Below are 18755 nucleotides of genomic sequence, written 5' to 3'. Positions count from 1 at the left end.
AATTTGTATACAATCGTAAAAAGCTCAATCTCATGCGCATGATTCAACGCACATAGCATCGACATGAGAATGGATTATCAGTTAAAGAATTGACACATCATTACAAGCCGAATGAAGACAACGGTGGTGATGATGACAGTTGTACCATCGTAGGCGCCAGCGCGAAAGTTGTATTCCTGTCTCACCTGAGCTGGTCCTACCCCCGACGGTCACCGCTGTGCTGTTGGTGCTCGGAGGTGCGGGGGACGTGGCGATAAGCAGGGTGGGCTGGCCCATGCCACGGCCACCGCCAGGGCCCGGTCCCATCCCGTGGCCTGTGCCCAACACACGGCACACGACGCCACCATCAGGGGGCAATTCACACCACGCGTACAGTAGAACCCCGGTCGTTAAGGGATGAGGTCGTTAAGCGAGTAGAGGAAATACATAGGAAGTACAGTAGACCAAGAATTCTAAAGTGATGTTTCTACTTCGAAGAGCAGCAGACACTGAATGCAAACAATGTCCCAACGCTCACGAATGGACGTCGCTGATTGGCCGAGGCCTGGTCAGACCACATTGGAGCTCGCCGATTGGCCGAAATTGGCGGGTCGCGTGCTCGTCATAAGCTCGTCGTTAACAGGGGAATGGTTGGTAAGCAAACACATTGGGCTCGATGGAGGCCCGCCGTTAAGCGATCAGACGTTAACAGGGGTGGTCGTTAAGAGGGGTTCTAGTGTATTACATGATGGAATGAGCGCAAACACGAGTCCCGCGGAATGAACGGCACAACGCTCTCTTGGCAGCGTCACTACAGAACGAAACAATTAAGATGCAGAAGCGGGTTTGGAATACAAAAGTTGTGAAAATATCGGTTGACAGTTTTTTTTTTTATAAAAAAGTGTGAGTTACAACGATGAATAAAAGTGGGCAAAAATCATCAAGCATAACCATGACAAAGACACACCCATTAAAGATCAATGCATGACCGACGAGGCCTAGACCATTATCGCAGGGGCTTTTGACTAACCATCGCATAAAAGATGGTCACTGCATTTTCAGATGTGCTTTTGCGGCCATCTGGAATGCTCTTCTGTCCAATATGAGGAAGCCACTGGAGCTAGGCACTTTTAAATCTCGATTGAAAACAAATTTCATGAGAACTGCTCTGTGTTTAGTTTGTTTTCCTTAGCCTACACCTCCAATAAGTACGGTTGGCTACGTACGGTGCGAAAAAGTTCAACATACATCCCCAGACGATTGACAATCAAATAAGGTGCAGACTAAGATAACACTATGTAACACAATTTTTGTCCCTGGATAGTGTTATTTTTTAATTGCTTATTCCTAAAAAGTATAGAAAATGGCTATTATTCCCCACAAACTTTGCTTTTGTGACCACGACTTTATGTGAAGGAATGACACAAATGCACACGTTTTCTCAGTGAAAATAGGTAAATTTCTAAATATCACTGTCCTGGTCACAAAATTTAAGTTTGTGGGGAACCATAACCATTTTCTGTACTTTTGAGACATAAGCAATTAAGGAATAGCACTTACTACGCAGGAAAAAAATGTTTTGTTACAGTGTAATCAATTAAGATGTTAAGAGGCTGCAGCAGACAGAGGAAGATCAAAAAAGTTAATTGTTTAAATGTGTATACAAGATAATTTATTGAATTCACTGATTCGCTTGACTGATAATATGAGAGTGGGGTAGGAATTGCTCACTCCTCACGTCGATCTTTCATATCCAAGGGTGCACTAAACATTTGACCATTTTAGTAATCTGGCCTCGGAGATTAACGAAATGTTGGTGTCTCCAGATTATCGAGCATTAAACACTGAAATGAAAAATCGCCGATTCAATTAACACTGCGCATGGCAGACGACTACTTTTTAAATCCTTTATATTAAGTTCGCTTGCTTGCTTGCTTACGACCGTGCAAATCTTTCGGTCGTTTTTTAACCCACTTCCCGTGATCCAATCGAGCTGACATTTTCCACACAGACTCGTTGTGCGTGACAATTAATTTTCGTGAAAAATGTTTTCCTAAATTTTACACTGTTAAGGGGATTTTTTAAAAATATTTAATTACCAATTGCTTAATGCTGGCAGACAATCATCTGACCCATAGGTGGCAGCCATCTCATGCCAGAGGACGAGAGGACTCTAGCCACCACGCATATAAAAGATTTAGAGTGAAAAACTTTGTTTTTACGGGTTAATTTTTTATGGCACCGTTTGACCCCAACGGGAAATCTGACACACTCTCAATCACTCCATTTCCGTTACACTGACACGTTATGGCGGCGGTCTGATGAGCTCTGTGAATGTCTACAGACGTCAACTTTCACCAAACTATGGGTAAGGGTGATGAAGTGAAACAGGGAAAGTAAGGAAAAAATAATGAAATAAATGCATTCTCTGTTTATTTACTTATCTCTCGGCACACAGTCTGCCAAGAGAGTGCGCAACGATTTTGTATAATTATACGAGAGGGCTCAGGGAGATAGATTGGCACATTCCTTCCTATTCAAAATCAACTCGCTGCTCTCTTTAGGTGCCGGTAGTTTTCCTCTTAGATACTCGTCAAACGTTCCGTAGATTTTGGACATACATTCCAGGCATTTAAAAGATGTGGGGAAATCATTGTAATGGCCAAGTGGCTTTTTTTCATTGGGCAAAGGATGTCAACAAATTAGGAATTATGTAATTATAAAAAAAAATGTCCACCTTTTTGTGACACGGGATAAATCATTAGACGTACTCCCGTTTTTGAATCCAGACTGGCGATGCCGATGGTGCATTTTGTTTTTGGTACGTGCATCTTTACTCGACAAACAATATATATTTTCTCAAGTGATATATAAATTACCTTCAAAATGACACCCCGGATGTATTATTTGGGTGAATTCTAAAAAGTTGTGACGAGAAGTTCGTCCGATTTGTGGGGACCGTCCTACTACTGCGTTCCAGAAGGGCTCCTTCGATTGAATTTCACTGCAAGTCATCTGTGCGAAGATGCTCAAAGTGCTGCTTTTCATAATATGCCCCCTCCCAAACGCGCGAGAGGCTTGCGACGACGACAAGCCACGTTCTTATCCAATCAGAACTCCCGCAGCAGCAAGCGGTGCACTACTCCGTGCCGTAGAATATCCCAACGATGAGATAAAAAGGGCATCAAACTCGTGAATTGAACTGTGACCGTGGATTTGACCACAATCCATCGAACCGCGAAGACTGTTGCGTCAAATCGCTGCACGCCCAGCACGAACGGCGGACACTCGACGAGCGATCCACATCGACCGCACCATCGCGATCCGGCTTACCGTGGGACACGAGCGACGGTGCCGCGTTCCTCACGCCGCCCGTGCTGCCCCAGTGTAGGTGCGGCTGCTCGATCTTAATCTCGATCTGGTTTTTCCGCGTGGCCGTCGGCACGGCGGACGCCGGCGAGGGGCATGCGGCGGAGACGCCGGGGCTCTGCGCCGGTAGCGACGTGGGGCCGGCGCAAGCGGACGAGCTCATGCCGTTGGGCCCACAGTTCAGGTATCCGAGCTGCGACTGGGGTTGCGCAAACTGGACGTGCGCCGACACGCTGGTGGGCGACGACACGGGCATGTAGACGTGCGATGTCTGATGCTGCTGCGACGAGCTGTACACAGTCGGCTGCTGCGACTGCTGCTGCTGGGCTTGCTGCGACTGCTGCTGTATTGAACTGTACACGGTGGGGATGCTGTAGAGGGACGGCTGCTTGGACGATTGCATATACAGAGGCGGCTGCTGTTGCTGCGTCTGCTGCATCTGCTGCATCATCTGCTGCTGCTGTTGCTGCTGCTGGGCCGGCTGCTGGTTCAGGCCGCCGCGGATGTGCAGCGACGTGGGTGTGCCGCGTCCTGTTTGCATGTTCGGTTTCAGCGTCACCTTGATGGACTGTGGCTGCTGCTGCGACAGGCCTGCACTCACCCACCCACAGAACATGAATAACATAAGTAACCCGCTGAGAGCAAATACAGAAGGCTCCTCCGAGCTCATGTTCCAGGGTGCTTGGGTCCTGCCGAGGATGTGGCAGTGTTTTCCTGTAACCATCGCCGCCGCTTAGATCACCACGTTCTCCGTTACTCGTTTTGAATCAACTGTTCGCGGTTTCTCCCCTCCAGCGCACGAAATCGAATATTGGGAAAACAGATGACTTCCCTCGAAATCGGGACGCCAATTCTCTTCCTTTCCTTTCAAAAAAGCAGATTGACAGGTCTACAAATTTTGCGTGCGCCATCCGGGTTTCGTTTCCAGTTTGGGCACGTGGTTCACTTTGACCAGATCCTCCCCGTGTGCCCGCCGCTGGCGCTGGTGAAGCCAATAAAGTTAATTGAATGATCGATCGGTTTCCACGCAATTCACACTAAGTGCAGTGGACGCGACAGACGGGGGTCTATGGAAAATCCGGTCTGGTTTACGTTTACTTTTTTCGCGTGGACTGAAAATGGAACTCCCGTGCACATAAACTAAGTGCTGCTTTTATTCTCTTCTCGGCTTTGCATATGCACGTAATGCATGCAAACATAAACACATGGAAATAAGACCCAAATATTGTACCACAAACCATTAAACACAAGACCTGTGGAGGCAGACATTACAAAATACGAGGCTTAATTCGCATACAGTAAGCCTCATTTCCAGCTGAAGCTACATGCATTTCTTGAACGTGTGCACGGCTGTGCCCACCACCAGAAATCCCTGCATCAGAACATTCACGTACCCTGGAAAAAGCTCCCCGCCCCCCGCCTCATCTGTCCGTGCCAAACAGCACGAAGTCCCTACAACGCCGGTTTCCATTTCGGCTGCCCATCCAAAGCGTTATCTCGGCTCAGCCCTCGCTAATTTTCCGAGATCTGACGAGATCGACCACAATCTGGGCAATGAGGTCACAGGCTAATAAACACTAAATTTTGATTTAAAGCTTTCGTGACTGCAGGGATTCATATTCTTGGTTCTTTCGGTAAAGTCACGTAGAAGGGAAATAATATAATTTTATTATTTCCCTTCTACGTGACTTTACGTAGAAGGGAAATAATATAATTTTATTATTTTATTATTTCCCTTCTACGTGACTTTACCGAAAGAGCCAAGAATAATAAACACTAGTCACACCTTACTCTTAGTTTTTTCGGTAAAGTCACGTAGGTAACAAAATAAAATTAATAAAAAGTAAAATAACAAAATCACTTTATTAATTTTAATTTACCTACGTGACTTTACCGAAAAAACTAAGAGTATGAATCCTTGCAGTCACGAAAGCTTCAAATCTAGAATTAGTCACACCTTGTCGGTAGTTATCGCTGTATCTTACTGTGTCTTCTTTCCCTCTACATTCTCAATCTTTGCCGTCTCTCTTTGTTCCTCCTCCTCCTTGTGCTCAATCCACGCTTTCGCTCTCTCTCTCTTCTCGCCCCCCTTCAGTGGAACAAAATTCCCCTCAATATTAAACAGTCAACTTCGCTCACGAGTTTCCACTCTCCACTCAAAACTCATTTAGTGTTCCCTAACTCCCCCCCCCCATGACCCCTTAATCTCCCGTCATAACCACCACCGCTGTTGCCTCTTCATATTCTCATCATATGGCGATCACTCATTATTTACTGTCATCAATTTCGCTTTCACCGAATTCACGCATCATCGCAAATCCGCCACCCATTGCTTCCTCATCTATTTCATTCACCTCATCTCCACCATTACAGTCATACGTTGTATCGTTCTTAATTCTCTGTAAAGTGCCTCGGTTGAGGCGGTAATATGAATTACGAATAGGCAATAAAACAGGAGGTGTTAAGATGTTCAAACACCAAATAGAAACCTTTTGCAAGGATTCAAGTTCGCATTATTCACACGTTTTATTGCCAGAATACTGGCAAAAAAGGTCCCATTTTAAGATAACTCACGTTAAGATAAGCCGGACTAAAACCTTGGCAAGACGGGCGCGAGTTCCAACGCCAAGGGCTCGCAGAGGAACCAAATCTCGGCGGGCAGCAGAGCTCTCACCTGTGACGGCGTAGATGGGGTATGCGTGGAGACCGCCTGCCGAATCGCGGCGGCCCATAGGCTGGCTGGGCAACTCTCCGAGCACCGATGTGCCAGACAGGGGGGAAGGAACCCCTGTGGGGCAGGGGTTGTTGTGCAGCCAGATGTGGCTGCTGCCATTGCCCACGTTGAGGTGGATGGTGTGGGTGTGCAGGGGGCTCCCGGCAATGCCGCCGCCACCGCCGCCGCCGATGCTGCCACCGCCACCGCCCCCTCCCAAGACTCCGGTCTCCTCCGAGTCCCTGTCCAGATACTTGTTGCTCGCCTGTGCCAGGGCCTCGGCACACGCATCGCGGTTGTTCTGGTTCTGATGACGCGAGAACAACAAGTATTAGAAGGGGAGCAAGTGAAAATGCCGACAGAGACACGCGTGGCACGTGGATGACGACAGACGGCGATTTTGGTGTTTACCGAGAGTGGAAACGTGACGACGTTTCAAGGCACTGTACAAAGAGGGTCGTGGATCTTTAGGGTCTTCGTGCAACTTATACTTAAAAGACACAAAGAAGCACACATAAGACACATATGCACAAAATAATCATACGCATGCATGCATACATTCAGTTACACACACACAGCTACAAAGACTGCTCCTCATACCCTTAAAAAGACTGTTGCGGAAAGTGCTTAGAGTGAGCACCGATTAAGGTCTGCACGGCACACGAGGAGGGTAATGTGGCAAGAACCACGCTCGGCCGCCTTTGTCTCCACACAGCTTGTGTTTACACACCACAAACTAGATACTCGACTTAGGAGAGGTCTAGGATGGGTTCAGATATGAGAGTAATAGCTACCAATGTTAGAAGAGACTGGGAATAAAAGATAGGTATGCTAACCGGTTCCTCACACAAAACACAATACATAGAGAAAAAAGTATGCTTACCAAAACACAAACATGCATAAGGACATGTAAAGATGCACAGATATATGCATACAGTCACACCCACAACCACACACAGAGAAACTACAGATCTACAGACACACACAGTTCCGCCGAGACGAAACACGCACACAGTCGTGCAGAACCGTCACACGAGTACGGACAGGCACACCCACACACACACTCGCACAGATCACACACGCGCACACGCACACGCGCACACACACACGTTCACTCACACTCTCTCTCTGCAGCATCACACTCCCTATTCCCTGCTCCGTTCGTTCGGCCGCACAAAACAACATTCACTTCCGGGTTCACCAAGAGCCGCCCCTTGCTGGCCCTGCCCGACACAACATGTGTGGAGGAAGCAAAAACCCAGGCACGACCGACGCGCCCCCTACCACCACCACCCCCCCACCTCCATCCAACGCCACTTCCACCACAAACGAAGCACAAAACACATGACCATGTGGTCCAGAGGAGCCTCGATCAAATTTCCACCCGCGCGCAGCTCCAGGCCTGATAACGTTTCCACACATGTGCAGCTGCGAGCGAAAGTCCGTGCTTGTGTTGGACGGGCGCCCTGATCTCCAGGAACAAGGTGGGTTGTTTTGTTTGCACTCATTTCTCATTTATTACGTGCGGTTTGTGCCGCTCGGCTGCTCGCCAGAGGTGGAAGAGGAATCCACACAAACTTCGACAACCCCCTTAAAGAAAAAGAAAGTCACTCCTTTTTGTTTCACTGCCTCTTGAAGACAAGTCCGGAGCAATGTCACATGTCTGACCGTCACATATGGATCCCGAACCAATTAAACTGCCCACACTCAGGGTTTTATTTGTGCATGGGTGTAACTGTCGTTCTTTATAGATGCTCACACGCAACAAAGTGTTATTCATCTCGCATACATTCGCTTAATTCTAAAGGGCAGGAAAGCTCATGTTTAAAGCAGCTTGTGCTTTATTTATCTTCATTAACCAATGTGTATGGTGATATAATTGTCATTTTCTGTAGACCCACGTGTCATACCTTTTAACAAAACCGTTTATGCCTCGCTGGCCAGTGAGTCGCAAATTGGACTTTGGACTGTAATGTTTTACGGCAAAACTCCAAAAATCCATGCATATACATGTGCGCGCATACATAGAAACATACAATTTAATTTGAAATTCACCAGCCTTTACACTTCAAGTAAAATGAACCCGGAAAAGTACAAATTTGGCCTATCTTCTCGATTTATAAAACGAATATTGATTCATGGCAATACAGCCCTTTGAGGTATGTTCCTGTCAAGAAAATACTGCTGGTTCACCTCTCAAATCCTCACCCTAGAATACAAGATGATGTGTTGCCAATAGTGCGTTGTCCAATTCTCCTCTGTGTGCCGAATTCCACAGACGAACATGGAGCTGCTCCCACAATCCACCACGCGACGTGGTGCATCTTCTTGGTTCTTTCAGTAAAGTCACGTAGAAGGGAAGTAATAAAATAATAAAAATAAACATAAAACAATTCGCACTATTATGTTTTATTTTTATTATTTGATTACTTCCCTTCTACGTGACTTTACCGAAAGAACCAAGAAGATGAATCCCTGCAGTCACGAAAGCTTTAAATCGAGACGTGGTGTATGTATGTATGTTGAACTTAGTTTGCACCGTATGTAGTCAAACATGCTCATCGGAGGTGTAGGGGAAAAACAGCAAACTAAACACAAAAGGCAGTTCTAAAAGAACTACATTTTCAATCTTAATTTAAAAAGTGAATAGCTGCAGTGGCTTCCTAATATCGGCAGGAAGAGTATTCCAGGCGGCCGCAAAAGCGCATCTGAAAGCACGCGATATGGAGATTGTCTTTATTCGATGGCTGGTCAAAAGTTGCTGCGAGGATGACCGGAGTTCGCGTGATAGGTCGGCCAGGATTACGGGGTAATCGGCCCCGGTGGATGGAGGTGAAAGGACTCGAGCGCGTGGCTGGAATGTCACTAGAGGGCGCTACGGCGACATTCCTGAAAAATCACGTGGCTGTAACTTTCAATATTTTCTCTCTCACGACCGAGGGCTTCAGACTCAAGCTAGAGAAAGCCCCCCCCTACCCACCCACCTCGTGACGTGTCTACAAGACAACACGAATTTGTGCTTCAGGCGTCTTGCTTTATAAGTAGGTGAGAGCCACTGAAACCATTACCGCACAGGAACACATTAATATTTTAGTCAATTTAGTTTTGTGGGTAGTTTTAACATTTCGGTCAGGCCCTGCCCCACCCCCGGAAGGATTTTCAAAGATTAGCACCCAGCGTATCACTCAACGTTGCCACAAGGCCCTTATGAGTCACCTCTCGTTCTACCTTCTTCTATCGCATGGCTGATGTAGATCAACATCTACAATTTCACATTCAGGTGGGCAAGCCAAACAACCGCATCAGGACCTGCCGGAATAGTGTATCGCTTTGATGTCTCCGTATTTGCGGATCGGGTCATTGAGTCGCTATACGTTGTTACGGTCTGTTCTGGATGACCCACAGTCGCACACTCGCGGAGAGTTTTTAATTTTCCATTTGTGGTTCTACCGATTCTGAACGACTCCTTCACCGCACTCGCAGCTGAGACGCGGCAGTGTCGCCTGTGTTTACGAGACGTGCCCATACAAGGCATTAGCGCCGGGAAGCAGACACGCGCCGAGCGTTATCAGCGCAGCACAAACACGCGCCACTCAGCGCCGCCCCCCCTTCTCTCCATTGCGCTAAATTGAGCTAAATAAGAATAGTGTGGAAATTAGGCACGCTAAAAACCTGCGCACGCACGCACGGTAGACGGTCCAACTCGGGAATTTGTTGAGTTATCAAATTCGGTGCATGTTTGTTTTTTCTTTAAATTGCACAAGAAAAAGCGAATTATGCTGTACGCGCGTTGATGCGTTTTGACTGTAATAAACCGGTTGAGATTACTTTATCATAGTGCATTGATGTTGACCACTAGCACTACACAATGGATGCTGCCATTGTATAATAGTTAGCACGCTGGACTTGGCAATTCAGGGGTTGCCAGTTCCATCTGTCAGCACTGCAGTTGAAACAACGGTGCAGGTTTTTTTTTATTCACCCAGCCTCTGTCCACCCAGCAATACAAATGGGTACAATGCAGTGGTCGATCTAAAGTGTGGGTATTCGAACATATTCCAAGATGTCTAGCCAGCCTGGAAGAGTAGGCCAAATACCCTCTAGAGGGGCTCTCTTGAGCTCCCTCTAATGTTGTACACACAGCACACCTCCGATGAGCACGGTTGGCTACGTAGGCACAAAAGAAGTTCAACATACACACACATACAGCAATTTGAATTGACTAGAGGCACCTTGGCCAGCAGTGTGGGGTGAGGAAGAAATGACCCTTTAAAAGCACCACAAGGTGGAAGAGAAAAGAAATGTTCTGCCTAATCTCAGGGCGTCCCACACCTCCGTTTAGCACGGTTGGCTACGTACGGTGCAAAAGAAGCTCAGTATACGTACGTATATACATCCTAACCTCTGCACGCAGGCCACAGTGCGATGTCCCCTCCGCTTTGCTTTTCTTCAGGCACGGCATTCACACCCACCAAACCGGCCCACGTCACACGAGATTCTCTCGTCCTCTTGGGGTGAGTGGAAACTTTCGACCCTGTCAACCGGCAAAGCCAACTCCGCCAGTTTTTAGGAAAGCTCTTTCCGATGTCGAAAACCCAAGCACATAAAACCTTGGTTTGTCGTCTAACGCCATGCCCTGTTGGGCAACGCTGCCCAAGAGGTCTGCGGCAACCGCATGATTTTGTGATTATTGCCCAAGCATGGTTAGCAGAGGTGGGTGGAGTCTGGAGGCACCGGGACGGGATGCATGGTGCCGCCGGGTTGACTTAGGGTACCGTATCAACTGGCCACACCCGTGCAGGCTGCTGAGACCGCTCACTGTTCCAGGAACATGCTTTTTCATCCAGTTATCTTTATAGGAATTTCACACCGTTTTGAGTTTTGGTACAGCCAAGTGTTTTTTTTTACAAGCCCAAAAGGATGGAAAGATGCGGGGCGGGGTGAGTTTCTACGACTTGCCGACTGCACAAACAAGCCGGACTCCTGCATAGACCGCACCACAGGGTGCTCAAGGAGAGGAACAAACCCTAAATAACACCCCGCCGTGAAATAAAAAGTACAAGCCTCCACCTGCACGGACGGCGGCGTCCGTAAAGGAAGCTGCACGTGCGGGAAATTAACGGAGGAATTCTCAATTTGTACGTAGGGATGCTAGTTATGTAACTTTACGACCACCATCCTGCAAGGGTCCTCGCCCACCACCCCCCTCCCTCCTTGCCCTGTGGGGTAAACCCCACCGCGAACAAAACGTAGCGTCACCTGCCAGCCGGCACGGTCGTTGGCGCAGAGAAACGCTGGCACGGCTCCTACCGAGGGGAGCCACGCACAGAAGTGCCGCCCCCCCCCCTGCCGTCCTGGGGCTATAGCGCAGTGTGGCGCTCACGGCGAGCTGTACGGTGCCCCGCTCACCGCACACTCGAGGAACCGCCGCGGTTCCGTCTCTCGCCGTTTTCTGAAAACGGAGAATTAGTGCGAGCGGCGGTTTTTTTCTTTCACGCCTAGATGTGAGCGGCGGTTTCGTTTGAGAAAAAAACACAATGGAAAACGCAAAGCAGAAATGTAAGGCGATTTCTTTTTTCTGCGAGCAATAAACTTGGCGTGGGCTGCCTTACATTGCCAATACATTCTTGGCAGAGCGTTCAAAAACACTCTGTATATATGCACGCTGCTGCATCTTTTCTTTCATGCCTTATGCAGACATCCCAACCGCCAGGATAATGAGAGATCTGCAGACGAGCATTCAACCAGCTGTAACACACAAAAAGGAAAAAGCAGTAAACTTTAGATTTAGCTCCGACCACCCTCTACCATCCGATGTGGAATCACTGTCCACAGAAGTGACCGACACGGTGGCACCTACGACAGCCGAAGGTGCTGCCTGTGCGGCGTAGACCCACACCGGGCACAGTCAAACGCCACATTCCACACCCCAGCGGGAAAAATAAATCCATCAAGAGAGCACAACCTGCTCACTCTCACAGTCCAGCAGATGTATGTTGAACTTATTTTTTGCACCGTACGTTGCTAACCGTGCCAATCGGAAGTGCGGGGAAAGGACAACATACTAAACACAAAAAGCAGTTTTAAAGAAATGAGTTTTCATCATGGGACCTCCTTTGCCAGTACCAAAATATGATAATAGGGTTTTTCCCCTTTTTTCTGGCAACAAAACAGATGTTAAAATGTTAAAACACCAAACTGAAACCTTTTACAAGGAATCATGTCTGCATTGCATTAACCACAATGCTTGTGGTCAGAATGCAAACAAAAAACATACTCTGATAATATATGCATTGTCCTTGAAACTGATTGGTCCACACCAGAGACAGCTTTCTTTTGAGCCTCATATCAAACGGTGTTAAATCAGATGACGCCAAAAGGCCTTTTAAGTTTGCGTCCTCTGGTCAAACGCCGTTTGAGACGAGGCTCAAAAGAAAGCTGTCTGGTGTGGACCAATCAGTTTCAAGGACAATGCATTTATTATCAGAGTATGTTTTTTGTTTGCATTCTGACCACAAGCATTGTGGTTAATGCAGACATGATTCCTTATAAAAGGTTTCCGTTTGGTGTTTTAACATCTTAACACCTGTTTTGTTGCCAGAAAAAAGGGGAAAAACCTATTATCAAATGAGTTTTAAATTTGGATTTTAAAGTGCATAGCTCCAAAGGCTTCCTAATATCGGAAGGATGGCCGCAGTAGCACACCTAAAAGCCCATCTTTGTTTGATGGTTAACCAAAAAGCCACTGCAAGCATGACCAGAGTTTGTGTGATGGTTTATACTTCTTTACGAGATCAGCAAGGTATTGTGGTTCATTTGTGGCAAGCACTTTGTGTGAATTGAGTGCGACCAAATGTGATTAATCACCACTCTTTGGGGGCACACCCACCGCCACTTGCTCAGAACCGCTCCGAGATAGGTGGGTCGGAAGGGGGGGGGAGCTGGCAGGGACCGAGGGATTCCACAGTGGAACCCCGCAAAAGGCCAAGCTACTTCCGAAAACCAAAAAAATTAACCCGTAAAAACAAAGTTTTTCACTATAAATCCTTTATATGCGTGGCATCGGTTTTATTTTATTATTCATTTCTGTTTTTCTTGAGTAAGAGTTTCATTTTTATCACGTTGGTATTTTAAATTAAATATAAAAAAAAAATGTCCTAAAAAGTGTAAAATTTTGGGAAAAAATTTGCACGAAAATAAATTGTCACGCACAACGAGTCTGTGTGCAAAATGTCAGCTCGATTGGATCACGGGAAGTGGGTTAAAAAAACGACCATAGATTTGCACGGTCGTAAGCGCGCAAGCAAGCAAGTGAACTTAATATAAAGGATTTAAAAAGACAGCAAAGATGCCCCGGCTTGCTCCGTCACCCCGAAACCACCCATCTGCACTTCTGATAATCGTAGCTCACGCACTATGATTTTGTGTTACATTGCCCAAGTCGACCTTGCGAAGAGAATTTGTTTTCTTTTTCACATTTTTGTCTTTTGCCATAGTTTTTCTCCCGATTGTATCGGTACAATTTCACGAGACAAAGTGTCCCTTCATATCCCTTGCCAAGCAGTGCAACCCTTCGTGATAAGAGCTGCTACGTCTAAAAAGCGCTGAAAGTTACCTTTTTCACTCCCTCTTCCACTTAAGTGTCCTGTTCATCTCGCGACAAACGGATATATTAATTCTCAGAGTTGTAATTAAGCTAAATTAAGCGCAAAACGAAATTTTACGTGATGCTTTTTTTTCTGTGCAGTTATTTTGTGACTGGGCCGAGACCATCAACTTAATACACCTAAACCAAGTTCAATTACAGGCCACTGCATGGGATGAAACCCAGGGCCTCAGCGTTGCCAGCTCAGCGCTCTAACCTCCGAGCCACCTGGCTTACCTCTCGGCCACCGCTGCCTAAAATGGCATTTTACCGAAGTTTGTTTTGTCACTTTGGAACAAGACGTCCTTTTACCTTGATTATCTACAATCCAGCGAGACAGAACATTGTTGTGTCTGGGCATTTTTCTGCCACAGGTCTCCCTTCAAAAAAGAGAGACCTTTGGTTTCCACGGCCTCTCGCCTAGGTTTTAAACGCAGAGGTTAGCACCCTGCTCAAACGACTCCGGGGTCGGAGCTACACCAGTGGCGTGCCATAATTGAACCAGTCCTGGCTCCTTCTCCCCTTTCACAAATCCGCACTGACCAGCATGGTGAAGTTATGTGGGCATTGTAAAATATCGAGCCCCAGACTTCTGTCACGAGTATCCGTTCTGAAGAGTCTGCATTACCCGAAACGGTATCTTGTTTTTTCCCCTCCACAATAAAACACGGCAACTTGTGCAGAAAGCACATTGGCAAAACTCCTCTTTACAGCTATCTCCACTGATGGCAATCAAAACGCATTTTGCTGTTTATTTGCCAGCAGTGATATTCAGCCGAGTCCAAAGTGCTTTGTCCTGTGCACGCCATGAAGTTCGGCATTTAAACGCCACGCTGCCGAGACGGGAACACGCTATGGTTCTCCTGGCATAGTTAAAACTTCCCTCTGGGGCTTTTCTTTGTAAATCTTTAATCGTTGGCATAAGCACGCCTTCTTTGATGTGAACAACAGCTTATGAGCAAATCAGCGTTTTTTTCCTTTTAACGCAATCCTTCCACGCCGGAAATCAAAGCAGAGGGAAATGTTGATCGGAAAAAGAAAATTATAATAAACCCCAAACAACAAATTTCCAAGCGTTCGCAGCTTTTCGAATGTTTCTGTTTCGCGTTTAGGCCAAAAACCGGCCCCATCTCGGCCCGGCGAGCTCCATTCCAGGTTGATTTCACACAAACTGAACGCTCGAAACGCAAGCCAAAAAGCAATTTGTGTTCCAAGTGGGAACCGCCGGCACATGCACAGGAGATCCCTGGCAATGGGCGCTGGAGCGACGGTGCAATTTTCCTGTTGCGCCGTGTACCTGCTGCCGGCTATCAAAGTTGGGGGGGGCAGGGAAGGGGGGCGGGCAAGGGCTTTGCTCTCACAGGGAATGCGGCCAAACCCAGCCAGTGCGCGGCTCACTCGTGCATTGGGAATAAACAATAGTTGAGCTGCGGAGCTCGTTAATTAAACCGCAACGTCAGCTGCGCTGCACCAAGCACGTGGCCAAAAAAAAAAAATCACCCCCCTACCCCCCCCCCCAACTAAAGTGGCTGAGTGTAGAGCACCACAGCGCAGAGAAGAGAAACAGGACCGGTCCTGGGTGGTGTACTCACCGATGCCTCAGACACTACCACAATGGGCATGAGCGCAGGGGCTGTGTGTGCCCGTGGTCTGTAGGAGAGCCGGCAGGGAGATGGGCAGCCCCCCAACAGGGAACTCTGGCACCGTCGCGGTCATGTTGAACGGCCAAAAGTGTGGTCGACTGCTATGTCTCACGTTGTCGCATTGTAAAGAGTGGCTAAAGTTGTATGAAAGCTCTTCATCCTTCAGCTGCGTGAAGGCGAGGTTTGGGTAGGCGGGCTTATTGGATGGAGAAGGCACGTCAGGGTAGAGCACTTTTGGTAAAATTAGTTTTAAAGTTTCCAGAGGAAATGGAGGAATAATGTACATGTTTTGTAGTGTAATTCTTGCTGCTTAAGAAAGTGCTGACACAGACAACGGGTCTGCCCGTAGTTTACTGCATTTGATCGTATAATTCTTATACAGTGCAAGTGTTGTTTTCTTACTTATTCAGTTCTGACGATGTTATCCAGTCCACCTTATGAAGCCGCCTACTCCTTCAAACATTTACGCGAGCGGCACGTTCCACGAGTTCGGTTCCTCGGGTAGTGGTGGCGATCTGCAATCCCTCCGATAAACACCTATTCATTCCACGCACGCACATCCCTGGGCTAAACATGTTCTTATGCAAGAAGCATGCAGGATGGGTCCAGGGCGACGGTCCACTGTCTGTCACGACAGAGTTTCCGGGAAGTGGAATTTCTATCATCAAGGTTCAGGGTCATCCAGACTGGGGCATGACTTCTCCATCCCCCGTACCAGACAAGTCATGCATAGGTTTGGGCCATCCGGACAGATTTTTTTCCCAATAAAATTGATTTCTCTGCCGATTGTGAGATCGACTACTCGACTAATTCCATCACGTTAATTTAATTGGGATAAATAATCGTCAACTCTCTGCCCATGTGTGCCGCTTGATGTCAGGTGATGGGGGGCGAGGCTTGGTGACGTCACTGGCATCACCAGCCGCATCGTGCTGAGTTTAGATTCGAGGGGGTTTTCCGCCTTCAGGAAGCAGGATGTCAGAGCGACTGCTATATTAAACGTGACCCGAGTAAATGACGACAAAAATGTAGCCCATTACAATTTTTCGTCTTATTTGCCAAATGGTCTCAGCTTGACTTTTGAGTTTAGCCAGTTGCTCGATGATTTATATCATCAACACACATCGACCGTAAGCAGCCGGCGATGGAAAAGGCGCAGCGCGCACACCGACGCAGTTTATTTAAACGGCGAGAAAAAGTCTGCAATCGAATCGAATGGAAACCAAACGCGGCACTGAGCAGCCATTGTCCCCCAAGAACACGGGGCCCACGGGGGCCAGTGGGTACCCACCCACACAGTGGCACTCCTTTTACTGCGTGCGCAGCCATAAACAGCTGGCCGGCGGCTCAGTCCCAATTGCGCACCCATTAATGAAATATTGATGGGGCCCGGGTGCCTTTTGTCTGCGAGTGAATGAGCCCGCCATTGTTTCGCGTGTTGTGTTAGCGAACGCTTTAACGGTCTGTCGTCCCAACTGCGGCCAGACCGTTCGCACGCCCTGGGCTTGAGCATGGGGAGCAGTGGGAGCCACGATTGCTGTACTGTCGAACTCATGCGCGAGCTGCAGTTGCATTCGTAGGCTGTACAAAACGCTTTGTAAATTCACGTTAAATTATATCACTGAATCTTTGGTTCTCTGTTGTACGTATGTATGTTGAACTTCTTTTGCACCGTACGTGGCCAACCGTGCGAAATCGGAGGTGCAGGGGAAAGACATGCTAGCATATGTTCGACATTTTTTATCCATGCGCTGGGAGTATCTTCAGAACACCAATGGAGCAGCTCACACTCCCAATGTATTATATAAAGTTGCCGGCTACTTGTAGTGTTTTATGTAGGCTAAGCTGATGTGTGTTAGCTTCGTGATGCGTAGAAGCTCAAACGTATGTAGCAGTAAGGGGCCATCCATTGAGTATGTACGCAAAAATCTGTCGAAACTTGACCCCTCCCTGTACGCACACGTACTTTTTACACCCCCCCCCCCCACCTGCGTACGTACGCTTGACCCCCCCCTCCCCCCCCCCGAATCCTGTAGAACGGCCAATATTTAATCTACGCATAAACGATCAAGGATTAATAATATGAACGTGTTTAAGCAAACAGATAGTCCACTGCCGGAATATCTAACTCATTTGAAGGCCAATGTGGACAAATTATTAACGAGGCTTCACCCCCCTCCCTTTTCCTATGCCTACATACATTATAAGTAGACCCCATACGCAAGCGTACGCATTTGGGTTAACCCCCCCCTCCATGCGTACGTACTAAATGGATGGCCCCTAAGATAGCATTTTAGTCAGTAGTCATGTTCTAAAGGAGGACCCCCCCCCCCCCTTTGCCTAAAAAACTTTGGGAAATTTCTTGATTGTCTACTTTATTGCCATTCCTGGGATAATTTACGTCTGGTCCGTTCATCTGAGGACACTTCACGTAGAAAAAAACACCCTACAAATTCCTTAATGCATTTGATGAAAAAACTTTCCAACTAGCAAAAAAAATGCTAATTTCCAGATGCTTATAGTTTTTGGGCAAGATAAGAAATGAAATGCTTTTAAAACACATTTTTTTTCCTGTGCAAATAACTGTTTAAAGATGGCTCTAAAACAGTGAAGTTGTACCAACTCCATCCATGGCCTCAAATATATCAGACTTACAAAGGGCAGTCTATGTACACGTTATATATAATAAAATTGGTCATGTGACCCCTACAGACACTAGAGGCACGGTATTCATCACAATGGGGTGAAAAAAAACATAATCCATTCTTGAAGTGAAGTGTGACCTTGAATCACGACAATTCACGGAATCACAAAGTAGGCGAATCGATACGTGGTTATTTCATGCCCACAAACCAACTAAACACAACTGTACATTGGCTGCAGTACTGTGCCTCGTGCCAGCAGTATTTGTCCTGCACCTCCGATTAGCATGATTTGCTATGTACGGTGCGAACGAAAGTTCAACGTACACGCATGCATGGGTCACTCTTGCTCCCTCCTGTAATTATCGTCCCACTCTCAGGGCTCCCTGTCAGTCCTGGTCAGGCCACAGGGAATTTAAACTCAAGTCGAAGTGTCTTCCTGCTCTCATGAGCAATGGGGGGGGGGGGGGGGCAACGCTTACATCCGCTCGTGTCCCTAAGTCAGCAGTCAAAATTCGACATTGCTGTGGTGGGAGGGGGGAGGCGGTACGGTCTGTTTACGGGACGTCCACCGTTGAGTGTTTTTATTACGATTATAATTGTCACTGTTATGAAAGGGCAATTTCCTGGCTATCAAGTAGCAGCACAGGAGACAAAAGAGTTATGTGACACGCACGTGTTTTGACGTTTGCGTTAGTGCGGGTGGCATCGAAACCTGCTTTGCACACACGAGGTTGGGAGTTTCGGCGAGAGTCGCCACGACG

General features: G+C 47.4%; 1 protein-coding gene across 6 annotated transcripts in view; it reads right to left on the bottom strand.

Annotated features, from left to right (window-relative positions):
- Positions 1-18755, bottom strand: part of LOC144733533 (TGF-beta-activated kinase 1 and MAP3K7-binding protein 2-like) — a 61594-nt gene that overhangs the window by 13977 nt on the left and 28862 nt on the right. For 3 of the 6 annotated variants that reach the window (XM_078615488.1, XM_078615487.1, XM_078615489.1), the window contains 3 exons: positions 6023-6368; positions 3313-3939; positions 186-314 (listed from right to left, as the gene is read on the bottom strand). In XM_078615488.1, coding sequence (XP_078471614.1) covers positions 186-314; positions 3313-3939; positions 6023-6368 — 1102 coding nt within the window. Of the gene's footprint in view, positions 1-185; positions 315-3312; positions 3940-6022; positions 6369-6472; positions 7158-7180; positions 7305-15751; positions 17272-18755 lie in introns of those variants that run through there. The other 3 variants (XM_078615491.1, XM_078615490.1, XM_078615492.1) reach the window with 3 other exon arrangements.

This window comes from Lampetra planeri, chromosome 47 (assembly GCF_965212315.1).
Source record: "Lampetra planeri chromosome 47, kcLamPlan1.2.h2, whole genome shotgun sequence".
Taxonomy (NCBI): Eukaryota; Metazoa; Chordata; class Hyperoartia; order Petromyzontiformes; family Petromyzontidae; genus Lampetra; species Lampetra planeri.
Note: the sequence above shows the minus strand (reverse complement) of the source record. Positions and strands in the feature narration are given on the sequence as shown.